At 47.5% G+C, this 21,878-nt stretch overlaps 2 protein-coding genes across 2 annotated transcripts in view; both read left to right on the forward strand.

Moving 5' to 3' along the window:
- The window catches only part of RHEB (Ras homolog enriched in brain), a 36,250-nt gene extending 31,442 nt beyond the window's left edge, over positions 1 to 4,808 (forward strand). The window contains exon 8 of the mRNA XM_009322508.1: positions 4,296 to 4,808. Within this exon, the coding sequence (XP_009320783.1) occupies positions 4,296 to 4,388 (93 nt within the window). The 3' untranslated portion in view covers positions 4,389 to 4,808. The remainder of the gene's footprint in view (positions 1 to 4,295) is intronic.
- A 7,941-nt stretch (positions 4,809 to 12,749) lies between these two features.
- Positions 12,750 to 21,878, forward strand: CRYGN (crystallin, gamma N). Its single transcript, XM_009322494.1, has 4 exons — positions 12,750 to 12,770; positions 13,854 to 14,102; positions 15,907 to 16,052; positions 21,743 to 21,878. The coding sequence occupies exons 1-4, from the start codon at positions 12,750 to 12,752 to the stop codon at positions 21,876 to 21,878; spliced, it is 552 nt and encodes a 183-aa protein (XP_009320769.1).

Raw genomic sequence — 21,878 nt, forward strand, 5'->3', positions numbered from 1 at the left:
GTCGCTGTAAATTCTGTCCCTCGAGTCAGATGCAGGTTGTTAGAAACAGGTGCTTGAACACAAATTCCTCCTTCATGCTTCTTACATAATACACTTGGTAAATTTGTCTGGCTTGAGAAGTTTAGGGGATTGTATGTCACTTCTGAGGTGGGTGCCCACAGCATGTGACCATCTTTCAGGCTCTCTGGCATGCTTCCTTTGGAGGCTTGGGATGTACAGAAGAAAGTGTGAAGGAGCCCAAAACTAGGGCAGCTGCCTTAGTCTTCTCGTGGAGGAATGCTCACCTCTGAAGAGGTGGAAGATTGAGCTTTGAGAGCAAAGTGTGGGGTCTAGAGCTGTGAGGTGCTAGGGGGAACAGGAGACACCAGGCATTGTTTCCTGTGAGTTAGACCAGGAGCACTTCTGAACTCTTGCGTTCTTTCTCCTCCAAATCCTAATTTGACAGGATCAAAACAGCTGATACATAGACCTCTGTCAAGACAGGATATCTTCTCTTACTCTGAAACGGAAATAGTTCTATAGATCAACTTCAGCAAACTAGTCCTATTCTGCCAGGAGTTACCGAAAGATAACCACATTCCAGAAATAGCATGACTTTGAATAGATGGAAAGCGAGAGAGGCAAAGATCAAAGCTGCGGTTAGGATAAATGGTAGTGGCTGGCAGGAGTTCCCAAGGTCAAATATATTTGAGGCTATGTATCAGCCCCTCCAGACAAGGGTGACCTGGTAGGGCTTTCGGAGGAGCCTGCATATCAGCAACGTATCAGTCATCTGGGGAAATCCCTGGGCTTTGAGAAGGCAATTCTGAGACTTAATGGAAAAGACCTCTTTTAGATTACTGCTGGGCTATTATTGTCATATCTTCTCAAGCTGCTTAATTATTACCAGGTATGTACTGCTTTGGCTAACTTCAGGAGCTTTGAGCCTTGCGGAATTCCCTACTTCGTTTCACCTCAGCCATAGTAGAGTACTTCATCTTAATCCCAGTACAATAAAGTGGTAACTGAAATACAACCGGAATCCAAACTGGTCTTAAACCCAGTTGAAGCTGGGAGCCAACTTTTACTGGGAGAATTTAGGGAGCAACGAGCAGCCAAATTGTGTTCATCCAGTTACGCAAAATTCATTAGATAAACTTGTTTTAGAAGGGGCAAGGAAGTAGCAAAAAAATCTACTTCTCGCCAAAACAGAGCTCTCTTAAAAAGCAGTTGCTTGGGCATTGCTTCTTTTTCAAGAGTGACTTCATTGTCAAGCACAGATGATGCGGTGCTCGGTACATGCTTCAGAGTGGTTTGGGATCTTAGCCCCCCTCCAGGGGTCTGAAATGTTTACCTGGGAGAGTGTGTTTGGACTAACAAAGGATGGGGGGGAGAAAGCCTCTCTTCGTTACCTGACTGTTGCTGAAGTTCCTTTGCCCAGTTCTGTGCCAAGATAACTAGTAGTATGAGCAGTTGAGAGTTTCCTTTTTGAAATGATAAAACAGTTGCGTAGCTGAAGAATAGAGCATACCAAAGGACGAGCTGACTCTGGAGGCTGTGGGCTGGATTTGGGTGTTTGCACCTTCCTGGCATCGTGTTCCCGACTCCCTGCTTGTGCAGAGAGAATTGCACCTCCTGAGCTGCCTGTCCCGCTCACACCAAGGGGCGCATCTGCAGAAGCGGTTGAGCCTCTGGTGTCTCCTGCATGGTGCTAAGCTCTCTAGGCAGCATGAGTTGCCCACGCTGACATGTATTTTGTTTCCTCAGGGGAGAAAGGTAGAAGAAAGCCAGATGGCTTTCTGTAGGCTGGGTGTGACCCAGATTCTGTAATTGGACCGTATGGAGATGGATGCGAATAAAGTCTGGCTGCATTCTTTATTCCTTGTCACAAAACACAGCTTCCTGCGTTGTTTAAAAGCTCATTCTAAAGTACTTCTGCGTATTTGGGCTGAATTACAAATTCCTAAGGGTTAACTGTAGGACAGTGATTAAACCTTCTCAGTGAATACGTATTTTCTGTGAAATGAATTAACAAGCCCTGTGAACTCCTACATCTTAGTGTTTCAAACAGCACGTCTTTGACAGAGAGAATATACAGCTTCTTGGTTGACCGAATAAGTTGTAGCAGGCTTTTTTTAATAGATGCTTTGAAGCAGGGGTATAAAGAACTTTTTGTGTTAAAATGAAACCATTGAAAATGTCAGCTCTAAGTAGGGAAACATTAGTGCAGTATATTTGTAAATCGGTGTATCGCCAAGTTTTGATTAAGGGAAACTCTTCATTAGTGGCACTGGTTTGATAGCAATTGCGGTCCTGACCATGGTTCTAGAGTCTAATTTCCCCAGGAAATGTGTTGTATAGTACTGGACTAACAAGCCACTTCTGTCAGAGTCAGTTGGGATTGCAGGGAAACATCATTATATGGAAGAATACTCTATTTCCAGCGGATGAAGTGTTTTGAATAGTTCTAGAGATAGTACTGTGCACAAACGGTATAAAAATGGGAAACTTTAAAATTCAGTCTAATCTTACTAAGATTGCTCTAAGGTTGTTGCGGGGCTACTTTAGTCAATGGGATTAATTTGGAAGTGATCCAATTAAGAATTATACCTTGTGGAGGCGGAAAAACATCTGTCAGATCAGAACACATAGTCATAAATCACAGGGTGCTCTTCAGCCTGCTGATTAAAACCAACAAAACCCCCTTTTTATCTTCTTTCATAATGTGACTGCTTTTATATAATGAATATACTTCCCTTCTCTAAGGAGCATATGCTTGGAATTCATGAAACGGATGACTAGAGGTTAGATAAACTTAAAATGGCATGTCTGAGATGATCAGGAGACCATTTCCAAGTTGAAGATTCATAAGCTGAAGTACTGACCATATGGTGAATCTTCAGCTTGAAAATACTGTAGAGAAGAAAAGCACTTTAGAATTGTCCTTGACTGTAGTACAGATTTATTCTTCGTAAATTATTTCTAGGCAATCTCAGATGCTGCATGTTGTAGTCGTAGTTTCTGCATATTCTGATGGAGGGTAGTGTACAATTTTGAAACGCTTAAAACTGAGTGAATCCTGAAAATACCAGATTAACAGTGTAAGGTATTTACTACAAGTAGCATTCATGATATTGTCCCAGACACCTTACCGTCCCCATCTTTCAGTATCCTTAAAAACAAACAAACAAAACCCCACCAAAAAGCTAACTACACTTAATCAAATTCTTCCGTAAAATCTCCTGAATCACTCCAGTGGTCTGACATCCTTTCTTAGTGTCTCTGCTTCAGTTAAACTTATTTTCATGGGAAATTGTGTCTTTCCATCCCAAGATTTTTAACTTGTACTCACTAGCATCTGTGTGGGGGAGGGAAGCATCACCCTTCTGAGCCCATGCGCTCTGTTTCATCACCTGCAGTTTCAGTAGGGGAGAGCCTTTTTCACCAGACTGCTTTATGCTCAGCGTGGAGGGAGGAGACTCGGCGTGGACCAAGCGGAGTTGATAGCAGAACAAGTGACTCCTGCTCTGAGAGTACTTACTGCATTCCCTCCGAAGGAGTGATGGGATCCATAGTGCTTGTGTGGCTCGCGATTTTGCGGAGGACTGTTATAATCCTGTATGTTCCATACAGTAAGCTAGGATGTTTGTGTGAGCCTGACCACGTTCAAGCTGTTGAAAATAGAAAACCCCTTTCTCTCAGGGGGACTTTATCAAAGGATACTGCTTAGTATTAGACAGTGGCTAGTTTGGCTCGTGTTTTCCCCTCGTGTTCTTGCACCCTGTCTAATACTAGTCTTACCTATAGGTAAGATGAGAAAATCAAGAATATTGAAGTAACCCTCATTCTGGGCTGTGCAAAGTCAGTGTTTAGAGCTGAAAAATCTGCTGCCTTCTGTAATTACTTGGAATCTTAAAGATTACTTAGAGGAAATGAATCGGTTTATTCTCTGGAGCAGCACAGCATCAAAATCTTCAGTGCTGTCAGTCGCTCAGCACAAGCTTACTATTTAAAATAGAGCCGAATTACAGTTATTAGCTCTGTCGTGAGTATGGCTCAGTTTAAACTTGCCCTCCCTGCGCTGATAAGAGAAAATAGTTGAGGATTGCTGTGGAGAAGGGGGTTACACTTTTCTTCCAAAAGGTTGTGTTCAAAACTGAAACTACCATGTTCTCCCTCTTTGATTTTGGAGTAAGTGTTGGACGTGCAGTTACCTGTTGGTGTAGCAGTAAAACTGCTAACATGTTTTTATTATTATTTTTTCAGTAAGTGGGCAGTTTCTTCTTACCTACTAATCTTGTACTCTCTCTTTGCAGACTGCCGTTGATGTTTTTAAGAGGATAATTTTGGAGGCAGAAAAAATCGATGGGGCAGCTTCACAAGGGAAGTCTTCATGCTCAGTAATGTAATTCCACTGCAAAACCTGAAAACACTGGGAATACATTCTACCTGAAGAAGCAAAACTGCCCATTATCTTTAAGGATAAACTATGCTTCTCCTTTTTTTTATTTTTTTTTTTCTTCTGTTAACCTGAAAGATAAACAGTTGGTTTGGAGCCTTTCCCTTCAGATTATGTTAAACTCTGACTCCTGTGCAAATGGCTTCACTTCCATTTTCAAATTTTAAGCAATCATATTTTCAATTTATATATTGTATTTCTTAATATTATGACCAAGAATTTTACTGGCATTAATTTTTCAGTGTAGTTTGTTGGTTAGAATAATCATCCAAATGATGCATATTGTTACACTACTATTAACTAGGCTTGGATATCAGTGTTTCTTTGTGTTAAATGTATACTTGTAAATAAAATAGCTGCAAACCTTAAACGTTCTGTTTACAATGTTTTGTTGATTACGCCATATCCACTTTTTTTGTGTGAAAAATGTTCACCTGCTGACCTTAAGAGGAGGTGTGAGGTCCTCGGAGCCAACGGATTGTTTGACTATTGCTTGGGAGGTTGGTTGTGAGCAATCCGCACCTTTTTTGCTGCTAGAACTCCAGGCTGGCTGAGTAGCTCAGCTGTGCTTTGCGCCCGTTCATGGGAAGGAGGCACAAGGGACACCTTTGATTTGGAGGGGGAGGCTTGGGTTTTCAGTCAGACAACCTGCACTGTATTTTTTCTCTGTAGGTAAGAGTTACGGAGTAAAGGGTACGCAGATCTGTCCCAGTAACGGGCCGGTATACACCTGCGCTACAGGCTGTTCATGTGGGCTTGTAACGAGGAACGCTTTCAGGATGGGGTGGATTTACCCAGGTCACAAGCATAGACTTGCTAAGAAAACAAAAATGTCATTTAAAATAAATTGCACGTCCCGAACAAACTGATGCGGATAGTTTATCATGCATTTCTGTACTTCTGCACCTGGACAGCACTGGTGGAGGTGAGTGGTGTCCTGGCACCTGGGCGTTCACAATGTCAGGGTCTTAGTGCAGCTCTGGCAGCTTCCCCTAACCAGCTGCAAGTTTTTGCTTGGCTTTTGGACTAGAGGCTTAACAGGCCTTAATCTCTTCTGTCTGGAAACAAACTATTTCAACTGCGTATTTAAAAAAATGTGCAGTTGACCTACTTTGTATTTAAAAATGAAACAAACCCCAGAACAACAGCAACAAAAGCAAACGAGGCTGATTTGGGGAACAGTTAATTAAATGAAGTGTTTCTCATGCGTTTTTGTGTCCATTTGAAAAATTGATTTCTGGCAGGAGTAAAATGGAAGGGAAACTTGCAATGTTTTTGCAACCAGAATTAGCTTTTGCATTTTGGTCTGTGCTAAAAGATACAAATTCAGCATGTCTCATCTCTTCATTTCTTGTTCCCTCGTAATATATAGAAGACTGTCTAAACCCCTCAATTAACAGTGTACGTAGACAAACGTAATATTTTCTTTGGTCACCATGAGATTAACTAGCTTGTGGGCAAAAAAGTTGCCTTTTTTCCTCCATTTAGGGTATTTCCCAAAGTTTCTGAAAGCTTGTTTGTTACCTGAATTTTGATACCTTGTGCCAAATAGAGTTTCTGTAGGTGGATGATGGTCACGCGATACATCACTGAAGTTCAGCAAAGAGTGCTAGTTCTGGGAAACGTGTACACGCTCTCGTTTTGGAACCAGACCGATCTGGGGCTGTGCAGTAGGTTTCCTTCACAAGAACCTGCAACACTGGAACGAGGGTAGTTCGGCCGATAATGAAGTTGCTGAGGATTCAGAAAATGATCTTCTGTGGAACTTGGGGCAATATGCATCTGTTCGGTAGTACCCTTCATCGCCTAATCATGAGGTGGCAGGTGACTTGTTGCGTGGCCAGAGTCTTTGGCGTTGCACCACGGACACAACGTCACGTAGTCTACATCAAAAGGTAGAAGTTGTGGATTACCAGAAACCTCAAAGACCACATTTGCTCAATTTTTTTGTAAAATAGTGGCCACGTGTGTTACTGGTGATCAATCTAAAGCCTGAAATAGCTGCTGCACTGGCACTTGAAGCGTGCCAGCTGCTGAGGCTTTAAAGGGGGTGGATGAGGAAATGTACAACTTGATAGTCCTGGAATAATCAAGGCCCTGCCTTCCAGAGGTGAGGCTTTTCAGGAGGGCTTAAAGGCATGTGCAGGTTCTCTGGATGATTTGCAGTGGGAACTTCCAAGGACACATGTACTCGGCACGGAGAAGCACGTACTGCTCTTGCATTTTCTGTAATGGGTAAAGAATTGAATTCAGCGACATAGGTTGTTTCCATTCTCCTGTTGCTGGCTCATCCAGTAAGAAATGTAAATTATTACACTTGTCCAAGCCTTTCTCTGCTAATAAGATCTAAAGACCAGCCACGTGCAATAGTCTTGCAGTTCTAATGAAATGAGTAGTCAAGCGTGATCAGTGAACTACTTGTCCTTTGCTGTACAGAGATTTCAGCTGGCGTCTCGGGATGGCACCTTCCAGCAGTTGGAGCCTCACAGAGCCTGGGGCGGCCTCATGCTTCCTTATACTGACTTAAGAACTGACACGGGTTAGGTTCTTCACCATGAGAGCCCTAAAACGGGGTGGTGGGCGGTCCTGGAAGCCCTGTGTTATGTACAGAAGCAAGAGATGGGTATCTAGCAAGCTGCTGCTTGCCCAGAATTGATGAATTTATACAGCCTTGTCTGGCAGCTGCCCTGATCCTTCGGAGGCTTCTGGAGGGTTGTGATAAATGGTGCACGGATTAAAAGGTAAGTCATGAAGGAAATAAGTTCTCTGGCCCAGGCTAGAAAAAATTTCATACACGCTTAATAGGGCCAGGCCTTATTCTTAAGGGATGATCATTGGCAAAGGTGAAAGTGCAAAGATCCTTTTCCTGTTGAGGAAATGAGCAAAATTTAACTGCCGTAAGTCAAGTTAAATTCCCATTGACTTGTGTGGATTTAAAATGTGCTGTTCTGGTAAATGACTCCTGCTTTGCTTGCGCACCTCTCCAACTCCTTGCTTTGCTGCATGAATACTGAGAAACCTCTCGGTATCGAGAGCCCAAGAGACTGAGCTGCCCATCTCCCAAGCCTGCCATGCACGGAAATGCTGCGGACGAGGAAAGTGGTGGGGCAGGTGCAGCTGCAGTGGCGGATGGACTGCAGGCGGAAAGTGGATACGTGATCCTTCTTTTTCCTGTTGTTCTTGTTTCTGTGCATAGCAAAGTTTATCCCTGCCTGATTAGCTCCACAACGGGGAAGGCTTGGAGGCCGTCTGCTTTGGGTCTGTGGAGTCTTCTGCCTGATGCTTCTTCCCAGCTTCTGTCAAGGGTTGGTGAATGCACGCTGGAGAAGAAAAAAGCTGGAAAAGTGTTTTTACTGCTCCCTTGTGTCTGCAGTAGCTGTTTTGTCTGCAGTATCTGGACTAGGCAGCCTTAGGTCGCTCAACCAAGGGCTGAGGAGCGTGGGCTGAAATTGGACTTTGCTGAGGAAGTTCTTGCGGCATTGGAGGCAATGGTGAAGACTTCAGGCTTTCCATTTTCTAGTTTCTTTGAACAGAGAAGTTTCTATGTCCAAACTTGCACCCTGGAAGTGATCAAGGACAACTTTTGCAGTTACCCTTGTCTCTGGCACGGGTGACTGTAAAACATCCAGCTGGGTCTATCCCAGCTTGCAGCAGTTTCCTTTGAAGTGCAAGATGGGCAGCAGCCCAAAATGAGAAGGGTAGCCTATGCCATGGTACGTATTTTTGTGTTTTCACCTTCTTTAAAAGAAATGTGCAATCTTACACCTTCGTTGCCGATTAATTCGTGCTGCTGCTCTGTGCAGATGTCGCAGGCTGCTGAGCAGCACAGTAGAGCGCGGTGCAGGTGGTGGCGATGCACCCGGGCTTGCTGGGCTTATCCTGCTAATTAGCACTGCTGTGCTTTAGCCTCTTGAGAAGGAGAAATCAACAGGTTCTAATTAGTCCTTATGTAATCAGTACTGCTCATCTTCAAACCATTTTGCTAATACTGACTAATCTTCACAACCTCATCTAATAAGGTCAAAATTACTCCCCTTTGACAGCTGGGGAGGGGGAGTGCGAACCTTTGCACAAATGCCTTCAACTCACTACGGGCACAGCGGAAACGTGGCTAAACTCGGTCTGGGTGATGGGTGTCCTCAGCATCCAGCTGCTTCTTAGGTGTCCTATTTCCCTACTGGAACCTTTCCTTTTTGAAATAAGATGAAAACTGAAAGGATTTCACCCAAAACCCTGGGCTTTCTGATGTTTTCCAAAATGAAATACAAGTCCCATCTCAGTCAGAGGCTTACTGAGATGCGTGATGAGCTGCACTAATACTGATCCCTAGGCAGAATATTACTGAAAAGCTTTTGCAGATTTTTTTCAACGTCCCTCTGTGTAATGCTGCTAACAAGTATTTGGCTAAACCCAACTCCAGGTCCCAGCTCCAAGGTGAGCTATTTTTCCTAGCAGGAACCTGGCCAGATCTGAACCGTCATTCTGTGACAGGGTTTGCTCAGGCTTGAGGAGGTTTTTTGGAGTCTGTACTCCACATGGGGCGACTGAGGTGTTGCGTGGCATGGGACGGGTGGGTCAGGGTGCGGGATGGCCACCCTTGTAGAGATATTGCAGAGACTCTATGTCTCGGTGCACCCACGATGAAGACAATGCGTTGAACCCGAAACCATCGCCTGGCAGCTGATTCCCATTTCAGGTGATGTATTTTGCCAGTGAGGGCACGGGTTGGAAGTTCCTTTCTCTGCTTGAATGATTTTCAGAGATGTTCTGCAGTTAGCGTAACCAGCCTCCCCAGCAGCTCTAGGAGGCAGCACGTGGCGTACCCAGGCACTGGGAACGGGTTAATCACCAGCAGAAATTAGTGCTTTGGCAACTGGCATGAGGTGGGCTAGATCTTAATCGAGCAACATGGATTTAATATAGAAACTCTCCCTTGAGTCATAAGGATGGTTTCTCACTCTGAGGTCTGTTGCTGCTCTGAAGTGGCCCACAAGATGTGCTCATCCTTTTCAGCAGCAAGCCAAAAAATTTTCCATGGGAAAGAGCTAGACCCGTGGTTCTTCCATATCTAGCGAGCTAGAAGTATCTCCTACTGAGGTATGTGAAGAAATCTGTGAGCTTTCTAAAGCAAGATGGTGTTTTGAAAGCCCTGAGATACGGATGTTTCCTGTGCTGGGTCTTACACTGCTTTGCAAATACTAAAAGCTCCTCCAGAAGCTGAAGCATGGTCCTTTCAGAGGATGCAGTGCAACTCCTTGGCTGTTGCTCACTTAATTCTTATTTGTGTGGGGTTGGCTGTAGTAGGTACCTCGGAGCAGAATGCTGATCCTGCTCAGCCTCTGCTAGGAAATATTCCTGTTAGTATTAACGAGGTCACTCCCAAAGAGTGTCACCTCCAGGTCACCTCCAGGCGTCACGCCCTGCTCTCTTCAAATCTCTGTGTCAGAGAAGGAGCGAGTTTGGCGTCTTCCTACCTTAACTCGGGTCGTTTGGCAGCATCCTTCTGCCAGCACCACGTAACACTGCAGATTATTGCGAGGCGTGTTACTGGGCGGGACACGTGCAATGGCTGTTGTCTGCTGAGCTGCATGGAAAAATCACCCCCATAAATCCTACGTAACACCCCATGGAAAGAGGTGGTGGCATCTCACGGCTGTGTTTTGAAGACAGCCCAGCCTGGGCTTACTTACGCTGACATAACCTTGCTCCCAACCCCTTCGCATTAATGGAAATCGCTTTGTAAGAGGACAAGAGCTGTGCCCGGATCCTGTGTGTAGGTGGGATACGGGGAGGAGAGCAGGGTGGTGACCAGGGGCCACCATGTTTATCCAGGCAGGGTGTTTTTGTCCTGGACGGTTGAGTTCTGATTTCTAGCATGGCTGGTCTATCTCTGTGACTGGTGTTGGCACCGACAGTGTCCCATGGCATCGAGTCCTTCCCACCCCGGTTTTGTTGGGGACATAACTGCAGGGTTACAATGGACTTGAAATCAACCTTAGCCATCTTACGTGGTTGAGGTGTTTGGTTTTCTCACCCCCCTGGTTCCGGCCTGGACTCGGAGCAAATCATCTCTGACAGCCTCGCTCCTCGGCTTCGCGGCAGCAAAGGCAGGCAGGGATAGCATAGCCCAGAGCTGCCCCATGCGGACGTCAAGCCCAATTTCTCACTCCCTCTAAACCAAGATGCGCAAAAAAATCTCAGACTTTTGGGTTTTCTCTGTTAAAGCCTAACGGTCAAACTTCTAAATTCACGTCTCCAATGCTTCATCCTTTAAACAGCCGCAGCAGAGGAGGGCTGCCCACGATCCTGTTAGTTTGGGGTACCGTGGTCGGATGCAATCCTGCACCTCGGCACGAGCCGGAGGTGAAGTCTGCCCCAGCATCGCGTGCGTGAAAGGCCGCTAGTGGCCGCAGGCTCCTCAGGCTGCTCTTTTATCTCCTCCATGGGCAGCCATTCCATCCTTCGCAAGGAATGAAGGGGTTTTTTTCCAGGAATTAGGGTTTGTAGTTCTTCAGTATTGGTTTTTTCCCATAATTTTCCTTTTTTCTAGAGATGGGCCCTTTGTTGTTTCATATCTTTAACGTGGTTTCTCAAAGAAAAAGAAACCAGAGAATAAAGTTGTCACACCCTCTTTCCATCTCTCCTAAAATAGCTTTCAAACCTGCTGGGCAACTTCTAACAAATCTAACAGCCAGGCACAAGTCTCAGATACTTCAAGTTCCTGCAGATTTAATTAAAGCTTGCACCTTAGAAGAAACAGGAAAATCCCATCATGAGACAGAGCCGGAGGAAACCAGGCTTTTGTGGTTCCATAAAAACCTCCTCCTGCGGTAATATTTGCTTTACTGGGTACTTTAGGGCCAGCTTGTCATGGATGTTGTGCGTCTTCCTCTCCAGGCACCAAAAGAGCTCATGGCCAACGCAAAGAGCGTGTGGACCATTACGACCCCAGTGGTTGGGAGTGTTGGGTCCCAACGCCAATGACGGTGCCACCTTGTCACCCTGGTGCTCCCAGCCATGACTCAGAAGAGGGACACGTCTCCTCCTTCCCTCCCAGGGCACCAAGTGCAAGGCCGCGGGGAAGGGCTGGTTTTGGGGATGCCGCTAATGCCCCCTGCTCTGGCTGGTGCTCTTCCAAGTGGGACTTTCCATGTGCTGTTACCTTTCTCACACCATCTGGTGACTAATTTAGCACCTAGAAAATAACATCAGCATTTCAATGAGGGTTTGGGTAGGTTTTTTTTAATTAAAAGAGGCTTTTCTTCATTATTTCCTGCTTCCCATCAGAACATGTAAATGTAAACAGCATTTCTGCGATGCCGGGGCAGGTTTACCTGTGTCAGCTGAAGGATGCGTTTCTTCTCCAAATGCAATGTGCCACTTCCCTCCTTCCTCCTCCAGCCCAGTCAACTCGACGTCTTCCAGCTCAGCCTACGTGTGCGTGCACATGCGCTTATTAACTTTTACATCTTAATTGAAAGGGTGGCATACGTTTAAGCCTTAATAATGATATCCTTTCTTCCCAAACAGTCTTTAATCTTGAAACAAAGCGGTGAACAAAGGCAGCAGAGCAGGGTTGCCGAGCGAGGCTGCTGGCACGCGTGCGGATGGGAGCGACCTGCCAAGAAATGAGTTTTTAGGGTTTGGATTCAAAGCGTGTGTCTGACTGTCCAGGGAGCAGAGCACCAGAGGCGGGAGGGAGGTGACGGGGGCCCTCTGGGTGACGAAGAGGAAGATTGGATGAGTAGGAGCTGGGTGTGAAGTCTCTTCCAGAGCTATTAAATAGCATAAAAGAAAAATTTCCTTTTAACGTGGTGCCCTGGTACGACTCTGCATGCTGGTCCATGGGCCACCCCCCTGCATGTGCCTTTACCTGTTCTTAGCCTGACTCATTAATAGAAACTGATGGGGTTTATGTGCTGGGGCTTTCCCCTGCTGTTCGTCCTGAGAATAAGACAGTTAAAGTCTCTGGATGCTCTTATAACACAAAAGAGGGGAATATGAAGGAGCTTTTCCTTGCGCTGCTGTTTGAGATGCCAGACTCTGAAGCCGTAATTGCAGCTATATGGGCAATATTACTTTACGGTCAATGGTATGCCTTAAAAAACCCTCTAAGCCTGACTTATATCTGTGTCTCGGTGCTTCAGTGCTGAAAGATCAGAACGTTCATAAAAACGATGCTCGTGAATAACTTCGGTGGGTTTGCGAGCCCAACCTTTGCACTTCGGAGGGGATTAGGTCCTTGGCTTTTGGAGATGCCGTTTAAAGAGGTTCGAAGGTTGAATGAGCTTTGACATCATTGCTTTGACGGATGGAATACAATGTGTTATTGGTGAGGAGTCTTCCAAGGATGCTTGCTTTTGGCTGCCACACTGCAATAGGTGAGAAGAAGCTGGCAAAAACCAGTAAAAAGAAGCAAACCTAACGTAGAGAAACTATGCACCATGGTTAGAGCTGCTGCTGGTTCCTTATTTACTTCTTGCCTGTTCTAAAAAGGAAAAAAAAAAGGAAAATAAAAAAGAAAAAGGGAGAAAAAAAGAAAAGAGGAAAAAAGGGGGAGAAGGAAAAAAAAAGGAAAAAAAGGGGAGGAAGGAAAAAAAAGGAAAAAAGAGAAGAAAAAAAAAAAAGTCCTTCAAAAAGGAGCAGTAAATGTGCACTGCTAATCGACCAAAGCCCTGCCAAGCAAATCTTTTGTCAGATCATCTGCCTGAAATCAAAACCCTGGACTCAGCAGGCCCCGTTACCGGCGGTTCTGCCTACGAAGCAGGAAAGCGTAAAGCCCCCGGTTCCCGCTGCTTTGTTAAAAAGCCCTCGCGACACCAGCCCCGTCTCCCCCCCCGGCCCCTCCGGCTGCTATATAGCAGGGTGTCCAACGTTTCTGTCCATCGCGGTGTTGGTTTGGCTTCTGCCTTTGGTCTTGGATAGCAGCCAGCAGAAAATGTCTCAATACTCAGGAAAAGTAAGTAACGACCCAAACGCTTCCCTTTCAGTCTGAGGCCAGAGAGGCCGAGCATCCTCCGGGTTGAAGGAGTAGGTTAGGATAATATCCCGGTGGATGCCACACGAGTGATGATACCAGGAGCAAATTCGGTAGCAGGGACGGGGAGGGTGCGGCAGAAGGAGCTGCATTTCTGAAGTGTCCTGTTTAAACAGTCCTGCTGGAAATGTGTGTGAGCGAGCACGAGGTAGCGAGAAGTGTCGTAAATGCGGGATGCGCTGCGTTCCCAGAAAAACAAATACGGTTCTTAGGAAAAAATGCCAGTGATGCCGTGCTCCTCTTGCTGGAGAGCAGCTAAAAACAACCCCCAAACCATTCTAAAATGACGCATCTGCAAGTGGTTCCCGTCTGCTCGAAATGGGGGTCCGGCCGTGTCCCTGCTTCTCACTGCGGGCCCGTTCTCCTCCCTCCTCCCAGATCACTTTTTACGAAGGCAAATGCTTCACGGGCAGAAAGCTGGAGGTCTGCGGCAGCTGCGGCAGCTTCCAGGACCGAGGTTTCCTCAACCGGGTCAACTCCATCTGCGTCCAGAGCGGGGCTTGGGTCTGCTTCGATCACCCTGACTTCCGAGGGCAGCAGTACGTCCTGGAGCACGGCGAGTACCCCGATTTCTATCGCTGGAACGGCCGCAGCGACCACCTGGGCTCCTGCCGGCCCGTCGGGATGGTGAGTGGATGCCACCGGCGTTCTGCTCTCCCGGCCAGAGCATCAGTGGGACGGAGCTGCCATTGGGCTCTATTTTTATGAGCCCTGTGAATAAGTGTAATAAAAATCTGCACTTTTTAGAAATAATACATCCTGTTGAGAAGGAAATAGTCTCCCAGGGAAGGTTTGTCACCCCTTGGAGCGGTCTGCACAGGCCACAAAGCCGAGTCGTGGTTTCCCGTGCCTCCTGTCCGGGAGAATACACATCGCCTTCTTCCTATAGCATGCAGCGCAGCGGTTTTAACGGGGTGGGATTTTCCCATGTTTTTTCAGATGAGGTGGCAAGGTCCCGCCAGCGTCACGTGCTTTTCTTTTTTTAATGTGAGTCGCTATGAAATACTCACAGGGGAATTAAGAAGGAGGGTCGTTGCCCAAGGCAAGTTTGAGCCGCAGCAGCCTGGTCTCCCCATGTGCCCGGAGGGGGAGCGGGCAGCCCCAGGACTTTCCGAACTGGACCTATGGGGCAGCTGGGCTGCTCCTAGCAAATCTTAGCTGAATTCTCTGCTGTTGCAAAAAAAACCCAGTAATCCTAAACTAAAACAGTTTTTTTTCCCCCATACTAGCTAGCCCTCCCCTTATGAAGCTTTTAAAAACATCGCCCGGAGGAAGGTTTAATGGGGAAGATTAAAAGGTAGCAAAGAAAAATGAATCTGGGTTAGGTCTTTCCATTTGACTCTCCTATCACTCATCAGCCCCGGGGCAACGATGAACCCACTTGGAGCTGGTGGGGTTTCTCGCTGGCCCTGAAGCTGCTTTTCAGCACAGCAATGGGTTTGTTTCAGGTCCGTAACGTCCTTCCCAAAGCACCTCCATGGTCTGTACATGGAGGGATGCTCTGCCTCGGGCCCTGGAGCCTGGCCGGCACAAGGATTTGCTCCTCCCTCCCTGGCTCACGATTTTCCTTGTGAGATGCCAGCAAGTGCTTTGAGGCATTTCTGCAGTGCAGATTCCCGGAGGAATGTTTGTTCAGGCACAGTATCCACTTGGCTGCTGTCGGCGGCCGCCTGCTGTGGGGTTTGGCATTGCAGCCCGGCCTTCTTGTGCATTGACATTGTTTATTTGAAAAATGCATTTAGGTATTCTTTGAATTTAGCTTAAAAAATATCCTTTCAGCTCGCTCTGTCCCACATACCTATGCCGCAGGCTGCAGAAATCTCCCTGGAGGAATTTATGTCGTGTCACCCTCGAGGGCTCATGCAGCAACGATGAAGCTGGGAAAGTTTCCTTTTCTTTTCCCTTTTTTTATTTTCCTTAAAGAAAGGCACAACATCTCCCATCAGGAACAGCAGCTATGTGTGGTACTGGAGGCAACATAAATTAGTTTTGGGGGAATAGTCTAACGTCTTTGTACACTCTGGATATATATCTTCTTTTGCTGCGTGAGTGCATGGAGAGCCAGGGCTGTAGCTGATGCTGTATTTGGGACAGAGAGTTTGTGGGCCGGTGGGGGGCATCTGCGGATGGGTGAGGGGTTATGTGTGCCTGAGCACAACGCATCCCACGAGCGAGGTGTTTGCACGTGGACGGCAGTTGTAGGAAGGTGCAGCCGGGTGCAGAGTCGAGGGTTTTCTGGCTGCTTTTCTGGTTGGCGCAGTGTGCTGGGATGTGGCATGAGTTTGTGCGTGCTGGCACTGGTGGTGTTGGACGGCTTTTCACATTCCCCTTCCGAAGCACCCTTTGGTCTTCCTCTTTGTCTTATAAAAGCCAGGGAAATAATTTGCTGCATTTTTTTTTTTTTGGTTGACTCAAATCCCTTTGTCCCCAGCACGGCGAGCATTACAGGATTGAAATATTTGAGGGGAGCCATTTTAGCGGTCCCAGCCTGGAGCTGACGGAAGATTGCTCCTTCCTGCAGGGACAAGGCTGGGACAAGACCTGCATCAACGCCCTCAAAGTGTACGGTGACGGCGCGTAAGTAACCGCGCGTGTCCCGGCACGCAGCCGCTGCGGTGCTCCCTGCCCCGCGTCCTTTGTACCCAGCACCGCAGGGGAGCGAGGCAGCTGCAGAGACTTCCCCCATCGTGGAAAAGCCTGTCGATGCTGGGGGGACTTGGAGAAAGCCTAAAAATGTGAGTTAAGCCTATGGCTTAAAGATAAACTTTGGTGCCTGCCAATTGAGAGCTGCTTCAAAGGGTCATGATTTTTGGAGGGTGGCAGCTAAGCACAAGCTACAAGAGCTCTGAGACACCTTTTTAAGATGTATGAAACAAGAAGCCTAAAACCAGCTGCTTCTTTATTTCTTTTAAACATTTCTGTGCGTGTTTCCAAATACCTTTTTAAAATCTGCACAGAGGCTTTCCGGGAGGGCAGATGGATGGCTCCGGGTGATGCAGGTCAGGGCTTTTGCTTTGCAAGTGGCTTCAGCAAGGCTTGCTGCAACACCAGAAACCTCCTCCTTGGACAGCAAAAATGAGGCAGCGGCGTCTCACCTTAAAATTAAATCCTGCCTCTGAAAGGCAGGGGCAACTGCGGTGGTGATGCACAGCCACCCCAGTGGGGGTTTTTGGTCACCCTCGGTGCCTCGTGAACCCGCTTTGCAGGCGCGTTACTGATGCTCAGCCCCATCCTCCTGCCCCCGCAGATGCTCCCGAAAGCCTCGGCAGGACAGCAGCTTTGCCTTTTTCTTGCTGTTGGGTGGCAATTTGCATTTTCTCGACGGTGTCAGTCCTTTTTATGGTGTTTTTTTTCCTCTTGTTGTGAGATGGGTTGTTATCTGGCCATCTCCCCTTTCCTCTGGCCCACAATTGCATTTTCACTGCAAGTGTGCTGGGAGCTGGGGCATGCCGTAAAATCCTCCCAGAGCCAGGCAGAGGGTGGCTGGAGTGAGGTACGGGGCAGAGGGGAACCCCTGCAGAGGGGGGAGCGCAGAAATGTTTTTCTCCGCCTGTCCTGGACTGGATATTGCGCATGTCACCTGCACCCAGCGTGGGATGTTGGACCGTTTCTGTCCAAAAGCAATTTTTTCCCAGAACGGGAAAAAGGTTGTTGCCATCCAAGCTCGTGACATCCTGACAGCAAGTGTCCTGCAGGACCCTTTCTGGTTCAACTGAGACCTCTCCTCTTCCAAAAAAACAGGCTTACGATCAGGCAGTGGCAGTTCATTAAAACGAAGGAGCAGAGCTACCAGCTCCCGATGGGAAGAAATGGCTGGAGCCCACGGGGGACTCTGTTAGTGCTGAGCATTTGAAGCAAAAGGCATTTGAGTACCAACACTATAAAGCCAAGAGAGAGCCTGTGAGCGCTCTGGCAAGAGCTTTAGGGCCACTTATTTACCACACGTGTCCCTGTAGCAGAGCCTGGAGCTTGAGAAATTGGAAAGCTGCCCAGAAACTTTCAAGCACTTAAATTTTTCAGATTGATTTTCCCCCTCCCCTGCAAAATATATAAGGGGCGCGGAGCTTGCTTTCCCTCACATGGGAGCCTAGACCGTTTATATTAACATTACATGACTTCTCAAAGGCTTTGAGTAGTGAAAAAAAAAAACAGAAAAAAAAAAAAATACTGAGAGGAGCATGGTGAGGAAACTCGCTGAGTTTTGTAGCATTACATTCAGACCCCGGGAAGACGGTTGTTGCAAGTGCGTGGAAAGGTCTGTAAAGGCCATTAAAAGGCAGGACCGTGCAGAGGGACCTGCTGGCCCTGGGCTGCAGGAGGAGGGAGGGAAGGAGGAGATACCGCAGCAGAGAGGTGAGACCAGGGAGGAGAAAGGGACCCTACGGCACCGCTTTTCTCCTTTGGATGGACCATATAAGTCCAGGTCACCCCAGAGGTGCTGCAGGTGTAGCTGGTGCTGGGCTCAGCCTGGCAAAGCCCTCCCAGGACCCATCCTCGACCGTTTGGGGAGCGGAGGAGATGGGGTCACTGGGGACGAGGGGAGTTTCAGCCACAGGCTGTCTCCAGCGCATCTTCAGCCTGAAAGCGGGTCTGTTTTACCCTGTGCATGCTGAAAGCAGGCGTAAAGCGGGGTCCTCCTAAGCTCCCTGCCTGCTGAAGTCTCGCTCTGCGATTTTTCCCCCTTAATTCCTGCAACGCGACATCCATTGGATACAGAAATATTTGCTTTCCCTTCAAAATACGTGGATGGTGTCACATGCTGTTAAAAAGCTGCTGCCTGCACTTGTGGGGGTGGCCGTGCCTGCGGGAAGCAATGATGGATCAGCTGGAAACATGGGAATGGAGAGAAATGTCTGCCTTTGGCATGGTGCGTGGTGGGGCTGAGGGTGTCCAGCACCTTTCCCGCTGCCCTTTTGGGGCTGGCGACTGCTACCCCACACAGCCAGAAAGGCTGATGATAAAGCTGTTAAAGCCATGCTGGAAATGAGCTTGCTATTTCGGAGCAGTTTTGAGATGTTACCGCCTCCTCGGAAGCTGTTGCAGTTTGCGTGGCGAGTGGCTTTGCCCGTCCCACAGGCAGAGCCAGCTCCGGTATCACATATGGTATCATCTGGTTTTAGATGAAGACGTGCGCTTCTTGTCCTCCTTGTGCCTCAGCCACTCCACAGAGGACTGCTTAGAAATAACAACTTTAAAAAGCTGAATTAGTTTTACAGTCTGGGAGAGAATACCCCAAAAAGGGCTTTTCTAAGCTACAGTGATGTAACTTGAAGGAACCAGACCAACCATTTATTCTGGTGAAGCATTTATGAGCATTTGGTAGATGTTCTGCAGTCAGGCTGTGAAATATCAACCAGAACAGGTACCCAAACGTTGCCACTCAATAAACTTTACCTATTTCTCAGCAGAGGTGATAGCTGCTCATGGCAAATGCTCGAGTCCTACGTGGAGAATGAGTGACCTCGAGCCCCACTGAAAGCATCCCGCTTGGTTCAGGCTGAAGCTGCAGCACTCCCCTGCTAGTTTTTTTCACTGCGAGCAGCCAGTGTTGGCTTACAGGGCTTGCGCTGGTTCCATGCGAGTTTTATTCCCATGTCCTCTGGGTTTATGCGTTAATGAAACACAGCACTGAGATGTTTGAGGGCTGCGTGCTATGTGCCTGGATCAGCTCTCCCATGCTGGGCTTGAGGACAGGATCGTCTTTTTTTTCTGGGCTCCTGACTGACTCGATTTCCTCTCTCACTGATGCTCTCAGAGAACGTAAATTTTAGGCAATAAAGAAACAGCTAAGTAAGCCATACAAGTCTTCACTCATCACCTTGCACTGCCAATACACTTCACTCCCATCTTTCTGCTATTCCTTTTATTCCTTTTTTTTGCAGCTTTCCCCTAAGCAGAGGGACAAGCCGGTGGGTTCTTATCACCACACCAGGTCAGGCAGTCTGCTTCCATCTACCCCAAGGCCTGTCCCATTCCCTTCATGTGACTGCGCAGACACATCAGCCATGTGTCTGGAGAGAAACGCAGAGGTCTTGGGAAAGACTGACTATGGGGGGCTGCTCTACCCCCTGCACTATTCCCCAGGGTCCACCAGTTGTTGAAAGATACCCTGGAGCAGAGCTGGAAGAACCACCCTGTCCTGGTGGGCCAGCAAGGCCCTGTGACCATCCCTGCCCTACCATCATGCAGTATTTTCAATAACGTTAGGTAGTCTCAGCAGGAGGGAGTGATTAGAAGGTGCAGAAAATAGGATCGGGAGCTCTTTTCAGGAGTGCTTGAGGGAGGGATGGTGAACTGATGGAGAAAGAGGCCCAAAACGATGGAAAGGTGCATATAAGCTGAAGGGATGGGGTAGAAAAGGAAGAAAGCCATGCGTGCCTTATGAACAAGGCTGGGATATACCTAGAGGAGGATAATTTTATAAATTGTTCTTAATTAAGCTGAAGAGCTGAGCACACTCTCTGACAGTGCACATCAGGATATGTGATGGGGGGGACACGGCTTTGGAGCAACGTGCCATTACACTCACACGAGCGGCGGGCAGCCTTCTCCACACGCTGCAAAGTGAGCTTCGAAGGAAAAGTCTGAAGATGACTTTGTAATTCTGGTTTGGATATAAACCGGCTGCAAAAAGTGCCAAAGAATGAACTTGTTTGTTTGCAGGAAACGCTCGGGATCCAAATGTCTTGGCTGAGCACATTGCAGTGATGCTGCAGAAAAGGGTTGTGCAAGCGCAGGCAGCAGGGTGGAGAGGGGCACCGGGCAGGCATGCGTTCAACGTGCCGGTCGTATCAGTGCACAGGCAGATGGGAGAAGGAGCCCACCACAGTCCCACCTGGTGTCCCCTCAGAAACACAAAATAAATCCAAATATGTCAAGGACTCTGTAAGGTGGCTCAACTAAATGCCCTAACCTTTTTCTTTTTTTTTTTTTTTTTTTAAATAATGCCCGTGGGTGGCTGGTTTTATAAACAGCCTTTTTCCTAGGACTCCAGCTTTTTGCTCTGGATCAGACTGATCTGAGTTCACCAGCTGTTGTCTGACCCTGGAGGGCAAGCAGTTTTTCACCCATCTAGTCCTTAAAGGAGTTTCTCCCTGGAAATCCCACGTACAGTAGGTCCCAACCCAGATGTCACAGTTGAATTCCTGGCAAGAGACAGACCACAGAAACCAAATGATTTGGAAGATTGCATTTGTGCTCTGTTGTCATTGCTGAGTCAATAGATGGGACAAGCAGCAGAGAACCTTATAAAATCCTTTAAAAAGTTGGAAAGAGAAGAATGAGGCAGAGATGGGCAGTTCAGCAATGATGGGGTGGAAACCTGACTGTAAAACTATCAGAGCGATGGCAAAACTTGGTTAAAAAGCATGGGAGATTTAAATAGAGGAAAGAGGTGACACTTGTGGCCACATTAAGATCATGGCACAGTGTGTACTAAAGGGATGAAGGGAGAGAAAAGCCACAAAATTTGTCCCTCTTGACCATCAGAATTGCTCCTGGCTTGAAGACCTTCAAATGGAGAAAGACATGCCAAGAGACATGCCAATGGAGAAAGACGTAGCCAAGCTAGGTGAAGAAGTCAGGCATGCCAAAGTCACCAAGGCTGTTGAGTGTTGTATCTGCTTGACTGTATTCCAAGGGAAAGTTGTAGTTAACTCTGGAGGTAGAGATAAAGTGAAGATAGACAAGCCAAGTCCTGCTCTCTGTTGGAAAGCATCAAAGAGAGGCCATTGAGAATTACTAGCAAAGAGAGAAATCATTAAATATGGTTCCCATCATAGCTAACGAGTCAGTTCAAAGAGGTAGAACATCCTTCAAGTGATGCATATTTCTCCTTACAGTCCAAAATGGGTTTATCCAGGGGCTGAGGGGATTCATGTCCTTCTTTAGCACTATCAAATGCTATTAAATTGTTTCTGTTGCACATGGTGAAGCTCAGAGAGATCCATTCCTACAGCAATGTGAAGCGGGGAGCCCCTGGTCCCAGGCTTCGTCGCTGGTGTAACCCAAAACAACTTCTTCTAAAGGCAAGGTCCAATCTGGCTGTGGATAATTGCCAGGCTACGCTGGAAACGGGGGGAAGCACCAGCAGTTAACTCCACTGGGGGCATTTCTGTGCACAGGATGGGACCGGGACTGCAGAGGGACCATCGGGCCCCAGTATTTTGCAGTACTGCAGTGCCTAAATGCAGCCACTCAATGTGGGCACGAGGCCACCTCGCATGACCACATTGTTGGGACCCAAGTAACCCTCCCTTTCTGCTCAGGTGGGTGCTGTATGAGGAGCCCAACTACCGAGGCCGTATGTACGTGGTGGAGCGGGGCGAGTTCAGCAGCTTCAACGCATGGCAGGCACGCAGTGCGAGTGTCCAGTCCATCAGAAGAGTCATCAACTACTTCTAG

This window comes from Pygoscelis adeliae, unplaced genomic scaffold (assembly GCF_000699105.1).
Source record: "Pygoscelis adeliae isolate BGI_AS28 unplaced genomic scaffold, ASM69910v1 Scaffold123, whole genome shotgun sequence".
In the NCBI taxonomy this organism is placed as follows: domain Eukaryota; kingdom Metazoa; phylum Chordata; class Aves; order Sphenisciformes; family Spheniscidae; genus Pygoscelis; species Pygoscelis adeliae.

What these genes read in the sequence shown, in the direction of transcription:
- CRYGN (XM_009322494.1), top strand. Translation starts at nt 12,750, where the DNA reads ATGGAATACAATGTGTTATTG. An exon ending in TGGAATACAATGTGTTATTG is followed by an intron (nt 12,771 to 13,853) that starts GTGAGGAGTCTT and finishes CCCTCCTCCCAG; the next exon opens with ATCACTTTTTACGAAGGCAA. An exon ending in AAAGTGTACGGTGACGGCGC is followed by an intron (nt 16,053 to 21,742) that starts GTAAGTAACCGC and finishes CTTTCTGCTCAG; the next exon opens with GTGGGTGCTGTATGAGGAGC.